This window comes from Daktulosphaira vitifoliae, unplaced genomic scaffold (assembly GCF_025091365.1).
Source record: "Daktulosphaira vitifoliae isolate Bord-2020 unplaced genomic scaffold, ASM2509136v1 Scaffold_3, whole genome shotgun sequence".
Classification (NCBI taxonomy): Eukaryota; Metazoa; Arthropoda; class Insecta; order Hemiptera; family Phylloxeridae; genus Daktulosphaira; species Daktulosphaira vitifoliae.
In genome coordinates this window covers 32,903,755-32,920,443 of record NW_026099574.1, presented here as the reverse complement: position 1 = coordinate 32,920,443, position 16,689 = coordinate 32,903,755, and the positions used below count along the sequence as shown (strand labels likewise).

Here is a 16,689-nt window from a genome sequence, read left to right as displayed (position 1 = left end):
TATTAAATAGTTTAATTTTTATACCAAATAATTTTTATATGACATTTATTAATAATTTTTCTTAGAATTTATAAGGTATTTAGTTAGAAATCTTAAAACCTTTTTTTTTTAATTATCATTTTGTTGAACTTTATTTTTAATGATTATTTGGAAACATTAAATGTTTCAATAAAAAAAAATGTTATAAGTGATTATTTTTATTTAATCCATAAAAATTAAAGACTATATAAAAATTGATGACAATTGTATTTAAAAACAAACAATACTTTAAATTTACAAAAATAAACGTGTCTTTGTTGTATTACTTTTGTAAATTTATGGATGCAATTAATACATAAACATAATAAGCTATAGAAAAATTCATAAAAGCCATCTTAACTCCAATAATAGAGAATCTTAATAGGTAATATATTATTATTAACAAAATAACTCGATAAATATATGTAGTTTATTTTAATATGAATTATGTGTTTGTATTTTGTAATTCTATTAATATCCATCGAAATTGTTTACCTATGATTTTCGCAATGTCTTTAAAAATGTAAAATATAATAAATACAAAATATACATACAAATCAAATTTTAATTTTTGAAAAAATCCAATTATGTACGTTAATAATTCAGTTTAATTTTACATAAAATGTATTTAGTATAATGTAGGAGTAAACACAAAAACTAAAAATATAATGACTAAAATAAATTCTATCATTATACAATTTAAATTACTAGAAACTATTTGCATCATTTGTACTTGGATTGCAATTAATTTCATAAATTATTTTCGATAGTTATCGAATCTCTAAAACTTATAGTTCTTTAAAATCATCTCTTACACAAAGTCAACTAATATTATAAATATTAAACAGTTTATGTTATTTTATGAAATAATTTTTATACGTTATTTGTAATATACTTCCTACAAATATACATGATGTTTAGATTTAGTTGACTATTAGTCTTTGTCATAATTGTATTTTGTTAATCTTTTTCAAATAAATAATTCACTCTTGGACAATATTCAAAGTATATTTTTTATAATTACCGGCTATTAAGAAAATAATTAAAATAAAAAATTGTACTTTTCCTTTTTTTAAATTTTAAAATTATAAAAGTGAATAATCTTTTAAAAGCAGGGCTTTATAACAATGATCATAGTGACACAAAACTTTTATTTATAGTTTTTAAATCTATTGCGATTTTTCTCTCTCTACAAATTGTAAATTTAAAACTATTTCATACTGGTTAAGAACACGACACCGGCGTCATAAAACCAAATTACAAAAAAAAAAATTAATTATAAAATTCCTTCTATTTATTTAACGGATTGAATCATATAAAATTTATTAAAATACTTTTTGAACATCCTTTAAATTATATAAAAAAAACTACGAACTTAATAAAGACTGCAACAGTGTAAGATCCCAAATATTTATATTATATGATAACAAAAAAATTCAATTGGGAGTATTTTGATTAATAAACATATACACAGATATTGCGGGCAATTATTTAAACAAATTTGTGCATAAATATTCAAGTGAATATTCATGTTATGTTATTTTGAAATTCAAATTTCTCAGTTTACTAGCTGAAAAATGCACTGCTACATTGAGGGCTAAAATGTCATAACACTTTTATAATCCCACGAATAAAAATGAAAATATTTCTTTTTTTACATTTGGAGTTATTAGTATGATTAAACAAAGTGTTCAAAAGGTACGGAAATAGATAAATAGTTACAATGAGAACAATAAAACTCGTTTCCTTCCTTACTGAACATTCTACATATGATTATTATGGTTAGATATTTGACTACTAGATTTCTTATATCATAAAAAAAAATTAAGAATTTTTGTTTTGGCTTATTAAAATAGTACTTATTTCATTTTTTTAAATATATATATATATTTAACTAGCCTATAAATAAGTAGATAATCTTATGAAGAAAATGACAGGTCGATAATCACACTATAAAAAAATTTTATAGTTATGGCAAATATAGTGATAACATGATTATACAGGGTGATTTTTTTATCATAACCCACTCAATTACTTGCAGAATAATAATAATTTAAACATTTTTTTTTTTTATTATCTTTAGTTACACATTATTCTTGAATTTTTAACTATATAATACTTTTTAAGTTCATCCCTTATGCCTTGTAAGGGGGTCAACTTTGTTTTTTTAAATGGTAACACATATTTTTAATTTAATAAAATGTTTGAGTTTTTAATTTAATAGTAAATGGCATTTGAATTTTTAATATAACTTAATTCGTTTATTAGATATAAACATTTAAAGTTTCAAATTTTTGAGTTAATATATAGGTATAATACACAAGGGATTACAAATACAGGTAGCTAATTGATTTTTTATGACATCGATATTAGCAGGTACACAGCATTGTTATTATCAATGATAGTAAGGTACATTGTTATGAGTTTATAAATACACTAACTGACAATACAGAAAGTATATCTATTGATAATCATAATTGATAATAAACAATCCGTGACTGAGACAGCAATGTCATAAAAATCCAATTAGCTACCTGTATTTACAATCCCATGTGTATTATACATGTATATTAACTCAAAATTTTGAAACTTTAAATGTTTATATCTAATAAGCTAATTAAGTTATATTAAAAATTCAAATGCCATTTACTATTAAATTAAAAACTCAAACATTTTATTAAATTAATAATATGTGTTACCATTTAAAAAAACAAAGTTGACCCCCTTACAAGGCATAAGGGATGAACTTAAAAAGTATTATATAGTTAAAAATTCAAGAATAATGTGTAACTAAAGATAATAAAAAAAAAAAATGTTTAAATTATTATTATTCTGCAAGTAATTGAGTGGGTTATGATAAAAAAATCACCCTGTATAGTTAGAATAAATATTTTATACAGTTCTTACAACTACAATTCTAGTTACAATTAAAAAATAAATTTAAATAAAAAAATAATAATAATAATAATAAGCATAATTTGAGTTAATCTTACTACATAGTTAATTAAGCGCAGTAAATTAAAGTTATGAACATTTTTATACCTTGATTAGAGGATTAGTGCAGCAAAGAAACGCATAATGATTAACTAACATTTAATTAATGATAACTTTTGAATTATTATTCAAAAGTTGTTACCAGTTGTTTTTTTATTAGATCATAAGATAGTTACTTATGTATGTTATCATTTAAAAAAATTAAGTGACATCCTTAAAAAGTGTTAACATAAATAATGTATGACTGATGAATTGGTACATATGACAAATCTATAAGAAACCAATTTGTTGCCATTAACTGTTTTAATAATACTTACCTCTAAAAACAAGCATTAAAAATAATATTTTTTATTAAAAAAATATGATATTAACAATAATTCATAAAAATAAATCAAATTGTAATTTGAAATAATACAGAAAAAGTAATTATTTAAGGAAAAATGAGGAGATAGTCAGAATAGATAATAAATCATAAAGTGCATGCTATATTTTATAAAATTTCTAGTATTTGGTATAAAAATATTAAGACTAGCAAACACAGATTTTCGCAACATTGAGGTTTTTAATGAATGACGTAAACATGTTATACATTACAATTTTACTTAAATATAACTAAACATATAATACTTTAGTGCATGAACATCAGTTTTTATAACAATAAAAAATAACTATAAATATAACCCAGTTAAACTATAAGATATTTATTGTCTTATAAAATATTAAAATGTGGTCTAAATTTTTTAAAGAAAAAATGCTTTTAGAACTCATTTTTTTTAATTTCTTTTTTAATTTTGGTAATTTTGCTACATTAGATACTGGCTATATAAATTACAAAGATATATTCACACGAATCTACAATACGGAAGACATGAGATTATTGAAATGCACTTACCTGTTTGCCAGTAAGAATCATTTGCAATTTACTAAATTACTTATCGAAAACCAGCTTTGTGATATTACGGTAGCAATTGGTATATTCTCTAATGGTAACCAATTCGTAAAAAAACAAATAGCTTCATTATATTACAATAAAGAATTTGAAGTTGGATCATTGTGATTATTAAATATATACACATCCACGATTGGAGCTTACGTAGATTATTTTAAAAAAGGTAAAATTACAAATGAAAACTATTCTAAAGTTGCTGAAATTTTGAAATGTCACGAATATATTTACGAAAAATTAGATATGGAATCACGTGATTGTGATAAAAGTAGCCGATTTTACATTGGTAACATGCTCTTTGATGATAATCAAAAGAAGAATTATGATTATATGTTACGTATTGTTTCGAATAATAAAAGAGATATCGAAGTACTAATTGATGACAACCACAGAAATGGAATACTACAAATCGGAAATATAAGAGCTCTCAGGACAAATTATTTATACTTCAACAGATTTGGAAGTAAATCTTATGAAATATCAAATTTTATTCATAGTTTCGATTTACGAATACAATGGGGAGACATTATTAAGAAGTTTAAAGATGTTTATGTGAACGTCGATAAACTTGATTGGCCCACTACAAAATTACGTCCTTATTTGTTGCTCTATTCAATGATTTTCAACTTATTGAAAGTAATGATGTTAAGATTGACTTGGAAACAATTTTTATACATTAAACATCAAGATGCAATATTGATTGTAGATCTTACGGATCAATGGTTATTGTCACTTCAAGAATTCACCAGTTTTCTAGCATTAGAAAAAGACTATGTAATTGAAAGTGTAATAGAAAGTATTTCTATACATATAAAAAATTATCCCTTGAATAACGATGGAACTGTTGATCTCATTAAGTTACCAACTTATCAAAATCAGTTTACAGACAAATTGATAAATAATATTAGCAATATAATATCAACGCTTTGTGATTTGTTAGGTTGTACGATAGTTGAAAATTGCTCGTGATTTGCTTAATAAATCATTTGATAAAACAACCGAAAGTGGTGCAATGGCAGACACAAATGATATTAATAATAAGGTTAGACTATTAGATGATGTCAAACAAGACTTTGGAAAATATATAAATTACTTATTTAAGCGAGTAAATTTTAATATTGTTCGTTCATTTATTGATTACATAAAAACATTAAATACTTATAATTTATTTGATGAAAACTCTTTCCATAATTTTAATAATATAAATATATGTGATGACGCATAAAACGTAAACATTTGATAATTTTATAAAACATATTGTTCATAATAAAACCTAATTGTACCCATCAAATAAATAATATTTCAAATAATAAATGTAAAATATGCTGTACTTTTAAAATACACAAATAATCAATTAATACTAATTTATAAAAATAACTTATTCCTAGATCGATTCTGCGTTTAGTGACAAGTGTTACATGGAATTTCATATAAAAAACATTAGCACAGAGGTTCACGACACAGATTGGACAAAGCGTAGATAGGACAAATATAAATGACATCTGACAATACTGTTATAGCATCGGTTAATATCTGTAGATACTGTTTAAGTTTAAAAAGTTAGTAAAGTATACCAAAAAAAAAATGAATTCCTATTTCCTCCATTATTCATTATAAGTAATTGTATTTATAAATACAGTAACCAAAAAAATGTAGGTTTAAATGATATAAACAACTCATAAGCAAACGAAATTATAGGTGAAATTAGGCACCGGATATTTTTGAATATTCCTGTTTTAACATATATTTAAAAATCAAGAGTTTCATAAAATGATTAATATAATTTTTATTGAAATGACTTATTTCAATATTAATACAAAAAAAAGCGGTTTTAACGAAATTTTCAGCTTTTCTTATAAATTAACTGTTAATAGTAATTATATAAGTTCCTGATATCAGAGAAATCTAATCAATACAATTTTTAAATCCTAATAAAATTGTCTAATTAATAACATCAATTCCAAATTTGCAATTAGAAATGAAATTAGTTAGAAAATTAAACATTTGTAATTTATATACTATAGTAAAAATAAATTTTAAAGGACCAAAAAAATAAGTTAAAAAGGACATTTTGAATGGATTATTTTTATTATATTGAAAATAATAATAATTGTTACATATAAATCCTTGTTTTTATTAATAAGTAATAATTTTAAAACATGGTTAATAGAAACAATTATAATCAAATATATAAATTATTCATAATGTTATCATTAAAAAAATAAATTTGGTAACATTATAAGGGATAAACTAAAAAATTTTAACCATTTATAAATAAAAAAAAAAACTAAATAATAATTGTTCAATATTAATGATTTAATTATAAGAAAAAATTTTTTTATAATATTAATATTTATTAGAGAAATATAATAGTTAACAATAAATTAATCACTCAGTATATAATTTTTTGTTATGTCCTCTGACATACAAATGTATAAATCAGTGATTCAAAACATTATTTTAAAAAGTTATGCCATAAATTCAACAAGTTTGTTTGTTTAATTCTTTTTAAAGTTCAAATAACAATGTTTGTTTTTAAACAACCTAGTAAAAAAATTTTCTGGTTCCAAGACCCAAAACTCCAATAAAATTATGTTATTTAATTATTAAAAATTGTCGTTTACAATTATAACTATTAAGACAATTATACAATTAAGTCTATTCTCAATTTAATAGTAAAAAAATATATTAATTTTTTTTCATTTATCTTTCTAAATTTACCCCTAAAAAGTAGCATTAAAAACAATTTTTTTTAATTTAAAAAACTCGATATTATTAATAACTAATAAAAATAAATCAAATTATAATTTGAAAGATTTATGAAAAAATCATAAATATACATAATAAATCAGGAAAGTCAAAATTCTTAATAAATCATACTGTAATTATTATATTATTTAAAATATTTAGCATTTGGTATAAAACTATTTAGAATCGCAAACACAGATTTTCGTAACATTGAGGTTTAATAAATGACGTAAATATTTAATAAATTACAATTATTACCACAGTAAAATTAGAAACATAAAAATAACTATAAATATAACCCAGTTAAACTATAAGATATTTTTTGTCTTATAAAATATTAAAATGTGGTCTAAATTTTTTAAAGAGAAAGCGCTTTTACAGCTCATTTTTTTAAATGTTTTTTTCCATTTTGGTCATTTTGCTACATTAGATACTGGCTATATGAATAACACAGGAATAATCAAACGAAACTACAATACGGAAGATATCAAATTATTGAAATGCACTTATCTGTTTGCCTGTAAGAATCATTTGCAATTTACTAAAATACTTATTGAAAACCAGCTTCGTGATATCACGGTCGTAATTGCTATAATCACTTATGGTAACGCATTCGTAAAAAAACAGATAGCTTCATTATATTTCACCGAAGTAGTTGATATTGGATCATTGTGGTTATTAAATATATATACATCCACAATTGGTACATACATAAATTATTTTAAAAATGTTAAAATAAAAAAAGAAAAGGATTCTAAAATTGCTGAAATTTTGAAATGTCACGAATATATTTACGAAAAATTAGATATGGAATCACGTGATTGTGATAAAAGTAGCCGATTTTACATTGGTAACATGCTCTTTGATGATAATCAAAAGAAGAATTATGATTATATGTTACGTATTGTTTCGAATAACAAAAGAGATATCGAAGTACTAATTGATGACAACAATAGAATATTAAAAATCGATTTTACGAAAAAATTACAAGCTTTCAAGACAAATTATTTATATTTAAAAAGATTTGGACATTATAAATCTGCCACGTTAAAGTTAATTGATAGTTTCGATTTACGAATACATTGGGGAGACATTAATAAGAAGTTTAAAGATGTTTATGTGAACGTCGATAAACTTGATTGGCACATTACAAAATTACGTCCTTGTTTGTTGCTTTATTCAATGATTTTCAACTTATTGAAAGTAATGATGTTAAGATTGACTTGGAAACAATTTTTATATATTAAACATCAAGATGCAATATTGATTGTAGATCTTACGGATCAATGGTTATTGTCACTTCAAGAATTCACCAGTTTTCTAGCATTAGAAAAAGACTATGTAATTGAAAGTGTAATAGAAAGTATTTCTATACATATAAAAAATTATCCCTTGAATAACGATGGAACTGTTGATCTCATTAAGTTACCAACTTATCAAAATCAGTTTACAGACAATTTGATAAATAATATTAGCAATATAATATCAATGCTTTGTGAAGTGTTAGGTTGTACGATAGTTGAAAATTGGAACATGGAAGAAATTTTACAGACATATAATCAAGTTACTTTTTACCCAGATCGTGATTTGCATAATAAATCAATTGATGAAACAACCGACAGTGAAGAAATCACAGACATAAACGATATTAATAACTCGATAAGTGTACTGGATTTCAAACAAGATTTTGGATGTTATTTTAATTACATAATTAAGGGTGTCGATTTTAATATTATTCGATCATTTATTGATTACTTAGAAACATTAAATAATTATAATTTATTTGATGAAAACTCTTTCCATAATTTTAGCAATATAAATATATGTGATGACGCATAAGACGTAAACATTTGATATTTTTATAATACATATTGTTCTCAATAAAACCTAATTGTACCAATCAAATAAATAATATTTCAAATAATAAATGTAAAATATGCTGTATATTTAAAAATACACAAGTATTTTAATAATTTATAACGTTATATTATTTTTAATAATATACACACTTATTGATTCTCAAATTGTAATTAAAAACGTTATGATACCGGTTGACTGTAAACAATTATATATCAGTATTCTACAGGGTGTTCAGTAAGTCAGGAAACGGGTTTCTATTGTTCTCATTGTTTGTAACAATGAGAACAATAGAAACCCGTTTCCTGACTTACTGAACACCCTGTGTAATGAGTTGTACAAAAATTATCTTAATTATTTACACGTTTGAATGCAAGTATAATATTGTTTTTGAAAGATTTGTACCTTTTTGTTAAATGCAATAGCTTTGAAATTATATTACTTGTCTTAGTAAATTAATTAATGTATCATTTAATTAATGTCAATTTTCGTAGATCTAATACTATCTACTACAATTTAAATCAAATTAGTCATTCCATTTATTTAAAGGTAATACCAATGCGTGTAGTAATGGAATACTTTATTCATTTTTAATTATTTTAAACTAAATTTGTATAACGTATCTTCTATAATATGATTAAAGTAAGAAAATGTTAGTGAAAAATTAAGGAATATACCATTTTTAATTAATGTAATTTTTCGTTATCCCTTCTTACAAAGAAATATTATATTGGTGGGATTCTTATTAGTAATAATAAAAAAATGTGACTCCTCCTTTTTTTCATAAATTTGGAAAACACTAAAAATTTTTTTATTTTTGATTTTATATACTCAATCTGTAATAAAAAAAGAACAATAAGATTATTGGCTAAATTAAAAAAACACGTGAAAAATCTTGACATAAGAAGCCACCCATTGATGACACATTTAAATGAATATATATTTAAGTTTACATATATTTATGATATATATATGTATATGATACATACAAATATATATATAAATAAGTTTTTGTTTTTTTTCTCTTTTATTAGATTAATTGATCTCTGCACCATTTTAAGCGTCTTGGAGGATTACCAGAAAAAATGTATAATAAGTCATTGCTTCTTCTTTCACAGTTTTAATTTTCAGATCAGTATGGAGTGTATAGTTAAAAACATATGGAGGGAAGTTAGTAATTTAGGGTAATATTTTGAAAAGTTTGTATTCAATTTAAATTTTTTTTCGGCATTACCCTATAATTGGATGCCATAGGTTAACATTGGTATAATTATGGATTAATCCAATGTTCATTAATAGTTTTGTTTTTAAGTTTGTGTATTTATTATTAATTATTAGAATTTTAAGTATACGATGTCTGAGGTTTAATTGTAGTTTTTTCACTACTAGTATGATGGGCCACTGTAAGTCGGCGGTCGAAGGTTATGTCAAGATATTTTAATGATGGAGTTGAGGGAATTTGAGTGCCAAACACCCAAATTAAAAAAATTAAAATTAAAGTTATATAAAATATATATTAAGTAATGAAACAGGTCAATTAATATAAACAATGAGAACAATAAAAACCAGTTTTCTTACTAACTGAACACTAAAAGTTTAAAGTCAAATTAAAATTTTTGAATTAAGATTAATAATCCTTGGTCTCTTAACACCCCTTTCTTAATAATACAATACAATTTAGAGTTATTTTATAAAATCACTTTTAAAAAGGTTTTTGTTCATCAATTTATTAAAAAAATTTGGAATACAATTTTTACACAAAACTCATATATTTTTATTGGTTTTACTATGACGTTTTTTTTTTTTTTTGTGTCTGTTATCACTTTTTTTCAACTCTCACCAAACGGATTTCTTTCAACGATACGTCAAAAGATTACAAATTGTATCTAGTCAAAGACATTACCATCAAAAATCGAAAAAAATTCCCTCGTTCCACGTAAATGGGGGAAACCTCCAAAAAAATTACAAAATTAAAAATCGCTTATTTTAGAAATTTCTTCAATTTTTTTTATTTAAAACTGCCATAACTTTTTCAAAAATGAACATTTCAATATAATTTTTTTTTTTTTATGTCATTACCTATCTTTTAGTATATTTTTTTGTAAATCCGACACTTAACCTGCCCACAGGGGGGATTTAAAATGACAACTTTTTCACAAAAAATTAACTTTTGAAATTGTTCCAGAAGGTCTGAAACTTTTATATATATCTTAAATGAAATCTAATGTAATGTACTTTATTTTTCATTCGACATACTTTATCTTAATCAGGATATTAATAACGAACTAGCAGATCATGTAGCTTTTGGAATAATCCACCAATTTTTTAAAATTAAACACTACCAAAAATTTGCATCGAAGTGTTTTATTTTGATAGTGATTTTAATCACTGTCAGATATCATTATACTTGATCCAAATATGCCACGTGACCACTGTGCCGCAACCCCCCTGTGCTGTGTGTTTTTTTTTTTTAAAGAGTTTTATTTTAAGTTTCTTAAATAGATTTACTTTTTTTAAATCAATAAATTTTGCAAGTTATATTATTTAAAATGTATAGTTTATTCACCTAAAACTATTTAAAAAAATACAATTACAGATTTTCCAAACATTAATGTTTAAAGTATGACGTAAACATTTTATAAGTTACAATTATTACTAAAATAAATTTAGACACATAAAATGGACTATAAATATAACCAAGTTAAACTAAAAGATTATTATTGTCTTATTAAATGTTAAAATGTGGAGTAAATTATCTAAAGAAAAAATGCTTTTACAGCTTTTTTTTTTATTTATTTTTATCCATTTAGGTAATTTTGCTACATTAGACACTGGCTATAATAATAACAAAGGAATAATCAAACGAAACTACAAAATAGATGACATTGGATTATTAAAATGTTCTTATTTGTTTGCCGGTATGAATCATTTGAAATTAACTAAAGTACTTCTTGAACACGAGCTCTGTGATTACAAGACCTCAATTTATATGATACATGAAGGTAACGCATTCGTAAAAAAACAGTTAGCTTCATTGTACTTCAACCAAGAATTTAAAGTTGGATCATTGTGGTTATTAAATATATACACATCTACAATTGGAACATATGTAGATTATTTTAAAAATAGTAAAATTACAAAAGAAAACTATTCTAAAGTTACTGAAATTTTGAAATGTCACGAATATGTTTACGAAAAATTAGATTTGGAATCGAAAAATTGTGATAAAACAAGCCGATTTTACATAAATAACTTGGTATTTAACTATACTCAAAACTATAACTATGATTACCTTGTTACATTTCATAAGAAACTATTATATGATATTGATATATTAATTGAGACAAATAACAGTAATGGAACGTTAGTATTCACTAATACAAAAGTATTTCAAAAATATTATTTATACTTAAACAGATTTGGAGTTCATACCTTTACTGTGTTAAAGTTAATTAATAGCTTCAATTTACGTATACATTGGGGAGATATTACGACGAAGTTGGCAGACATTTATAATAATGCCAATAAGTTTGATTGGCCAATCAAAAATTTTCGTTCTTGCTTGCTGCTCTATTCAACTTCTTTCAACTTATTCAAAGTAATTATGTTAAGATTGACTTGGAAACAATTTTTATACATTCAACATCAAAATGCATCATTGATTGAAAATCTTACAAAGCAATGGTTATTGTCACTTAAAAATTTCGCAAGTTTTCTGGCATTAGAAAAAGATGTTGCAATTAAAAGCATAATAGAAAGTATTTCACTGCACATTAAGAGTTATCCATTAAATAACAATGGAACTGTAGATCTCAATAAGTTATCAACCTACCAACAGGACTATACAGACAAATTGGTAGATTATATTAGCTATATAATATCAATTCTTTGTGAAGGGTTAGGTTGTACGATAGTTGAAAATTGGAATACAGAAGAAGTTTTACAGACATCCAATCAAGTTACTTTTTACTCAGATCGTATTTTGTATAATAGATCTATTGATGAAACAACTGAAAGTGATAAAAACACAGACCCAAACTATATTAATAACTCTATTAGTGTATTAGATGATGTCAAACAAGATTTCGGAAGATATCTCTGTTACTTATTTAAGCGCGTCAATTTTAATATTATTCGATTATTTATTGAATACTTAGAAACATTAAATACTTATAATTTATTTGATGAATAATATTACATTGATATTAGCAATATAAAATACAATATTCGATAGCACAAAGAATAATTAATTATACAAAGTGAACTTTTGGTATATTAAAATACATTTGTTGTTAATATACCTTTACTTATCAAATAAAATAATGTTTCCAATAAAAAGTGTAATTCATTTTTCACTTTTAGATTAAACAAGTATTGTAATAATTATTAACCTTATATCATATTACATAGTTTTAATAGTCCACATGTATTAATAGAGTGGGTTCTTTTAAGCGAACTAAAAATATTTAATTATAATTATTATGTTACAGGCATTTTAATATATATATAGTTTGAGTATGCAATGCTAGCAGTATATGCATTATAAATGTACACTAATACGAACTGTACCGACCGCGTTACATTTCCGTTCTACATATAAAATTTTGTTACTCAATAAGTATTTATCCTATATTTGTTATCGATCCATTAATAATTTTTATAGGAAAAGTGTAAATACGGGCTATATTTTAAATTAAAAAACAGTTATTTTGTTATTAAATGTTAATAAGTTATACGAATTCGATCTAAATGAAATAAAAATCGTACGATTTTTAATTGTTTTTCTATACTCATTAGAAATAAGATAAAGTGCAAAATAGTTAATGCAACTGGCGAGGTTCGAACCTCGTGCCCCTAACGCTAAATATATTGTTAGCAACGTAATCATACATTGCACTTGTCAATAGATAAAATGGACATATTAAGTTAGTTCATAATTTCAAAGTCGTTAATTTTGTCTTAAAAGAAACAAAAAACTTAAATTACGTTTAACTTTATTTTCAGTATAAGTAAAATTTATGTAATTTTTATGAAAATTGATGGCCTCATTACTATGGTTAACTCTTGTAATGTTTTTTAAAATAAAAAAATTGTCTAGTTATACACTTTTTAATGGTGTAATATTAAAATGAAACAAAAATGTACATAAAGACAATTTCATATTGAATTTTGGTTTAAGAGAGTTGTGGGCACCTACTTTTTTTTCATAAATTTGGAAAACATACAAAATAAATTTTTTTTTTTAAATATCTAATAATGTTATATGGGAGATTATCGTTTCCGCCAAAATTGACCGTATCGTTTCCACTAAACCTGAATAAGGTCGGTTTTCGTCTCCGCAAAACTAATCATCTACCTGTCTATCTACTAAAAAATTTGAGAACCAATTAGTTTTATCCATGGTTCACCATGACGATCCAGTATCGGTTTTAACATACGTCCAGGTTAGGTAGCTGCCAGTACCAAATTGTTTGGCTTTTATTCAATGTTACTTAGAGGCCTGCGTTTAAGATTTTTGCGTGGGGTATTAATATTAATGAGCTAAATAAAGTAATTTTTTGTCCTATCACTATCAAATGACATTTGCCCCCAAGAATTTTTGACCCCCTTAACCACCTCTAAATACGGTCAAGTCGTTTAGAATAATTACTTATTTTATCACATAGGCATGACTTTATAAAGAAAATATGACGTTTTACCTAAGGTCAATAAATTCTAATAAATAACTATCTTGAGTATGTATATATATATATATATATATTTGTAATGAATAATAAAAATGTAGTTTATAAGAAAATAAAAAGTCATCAAAACATTGAAATCGAATTCAAACATTAACAATAAGCTTAAAAAATATCTAATATCTTTAATAATATAATAAAAAATAGATCTATGATCTATACATTTTTCGATAGTTGTTAAAAACTAATTTTACAAATTCAAATCGGCTAATTTCATTGTTATTAAATTTATCACTTGTCTCTTTTGTTTTTCTGAAACGGATTTCAATTTTATTCCGTACGCTTTTTGAGACTGCATTATCAAAACTATGTATTTTAATGTAATTATAAGACTAAATATTTTTTATTAAAATTAAAAAAATATATATTAATAGAAGGATGCGCCTTAAAAAATTGTTCATTAAAATGTGAATGAAATGATTCACAATTATCAATGCACTGCTATCTAATAACAACAAAAAAATAGTAAAAAGTTCGATTAAATGAATATTAGGTAATTATTGTCGGATTATTTTGGCATATATTTTAACCAGTGGTTCTCAAACTTCTTTTTATAGACAGGTATAAACTATTAGATTGACGGAAACGAAAATCGTACCTTAATCAGATTTGGCGGAAACGATACGGTCATTTTTGGCGTAAACGATGAACGCCCTGTTATATAAGTTTAAAGTCAAAATAAATATTTTTGAATAATCAATAGTCCCTTATCACTCCAATCTTAATACGGCAATGCAATTCATACATATTCTTTAAAAACGCTTTCAAATAAGTTTTTGTACAATTAATTGATAAAAAATTATTAATTTTCCAATTTTTACATAAAAATCGTACTTTTTCTTTTAATTAGTTTTATTTTAAGATGTATATAAGTGTCAGTATTTCTAGAAAATTTTCAAAAGTTAAGTTGAATTAGTTCTACATTTATACGTGTGTTTGAAGTAGCCAATTTGAATCATACCCTATTGCACGTAAAGCATCAAAATTTAAAAAAAAAATATGTGATATTATAGGAAACTAAATTGTAAAAGGAGTAAAACACATACGAGATAATACTTTGTGAATGTATGTAAATTTTAATTCGCAACATAAAACTCTTATTTATGCGTTATAATAAAACTATACTATCGGTAAATACTACTCTGTACTTGACCATTTCTAAATATTCAAATTTCAATATCCTAAAAATTAATTGTCGACTAATAAAAGTTATATTTAGACCATTCTCCGTTTAGTAGTAAAAATATTTATAATATTTTGCTTTATAACTTTCTAAAGTTACCCCTAAAAACTGGTATTAAAAACAATTTTTTTTATTTAATATAATTTGGTATTAACTATGATTCATAAAAATAAATCACATTGTAATTTCAAAATAGTCATGAAAATATCATTATTTAACGAAATATTTTTAGCATTTGGCATAAAACTACATAGAATCTCAAACACAGATTTTCGTAACATCGAGGTTTAATAAATGACATAACATTTTATAAGTTACAATTATTACTAAAATAAAATTAGACACATAAAAACGACTATAAATATAACCAAGTTAAACCAAAAGATTATTATTGCCTTATAAAATATTAAAATGTGGAGTAAATTATCTAAAGAAAAAGTGTTTTTACAGCTCATTTTTTTATTTATTTTTATCCATTTTGGTAATTTTGCTACATTAGATACTGGTTATGAGAATAACAAAGGAATACTCAAACGAAACTACAAAATAAATGACATTGGATTATTAAAATGCACTTATTTGTTTGCCGGTATGAATCATTTGAAATTAACTAAAATATTTCTTGAACACAAACTTTGTGATTACAAGACCATAATTCATATGATCCATAAAGGTAACGCATTCGTAAAAAAACAGTTAGCTTCATTGTACTTCAACCAAGAATTTAAAGTTGGATCATTGTGGTTATTAAATATATACACATCTACAATTGGAACATATGTAGATTATTTTAAAAATAGTAAAATTACAAAAGAAAACTATTCTAAAGTTACTGAAATTTTGAAATGTCACAAATATGTTTACGAAAAATTAGATTTGGAATCGAAAAATTGTGATAAAACAAGCCGATTTTACATAAATAACTTGGTCTTTAACTATACTCAAAACTATAACTATGATTACCTTGTTACATTTCATAAGAAACTATTATATGATATTGATATATTAATTGAGACAAATAACAGTAATGGAACGTTAGTATTCACTAATACAAAAGTATTTCAAAAATATTATTTATACTTAAACAGATTTGGAGTTCATACCTTTACTGTGTTAAAGTTAATTAATAGCTTCAATTTACGTATACATTGGGGAGATATTACGACGAAGTTGGCAGACATTTATAATAATGCCAATAAGTT

The 16,689-nt window shown here is 23.6% G+C and overlaps 1 protein-coding gene across 3 annotated transcripts in view; it reads left to right on the top strand.

The window, feature by feature from the left end:
• LOC126901721 (uncharacterized) overlaps positions 1 to 16,689 on the top strand; it is a 116,933-nt gene that overhangs the window by 98,824 nt on the left and 1,420 nt on the right. Inside the window, exon 2 of one of the 3 annotated variants that reach the window (XM_050678425.1) lies at positions 3,759 to 4,898. In XM_050678425.1, coding sequence (XP_050534382.1) covers positions 4,202 to 4,898 — 697 coding nt within the window. In that variant the 5' untranslated portion in view covers positions 3,759 to 4,201. Of the gene's footprint in view, positions 1 to 3,736; positions 4,899 to 11,347; positions 12,466 to 16,689 lie in introns of those variants that run through there. The other 2 variants (XM_050678424.1, XM_050678423.1) reach the window with 2 other exon arrangements.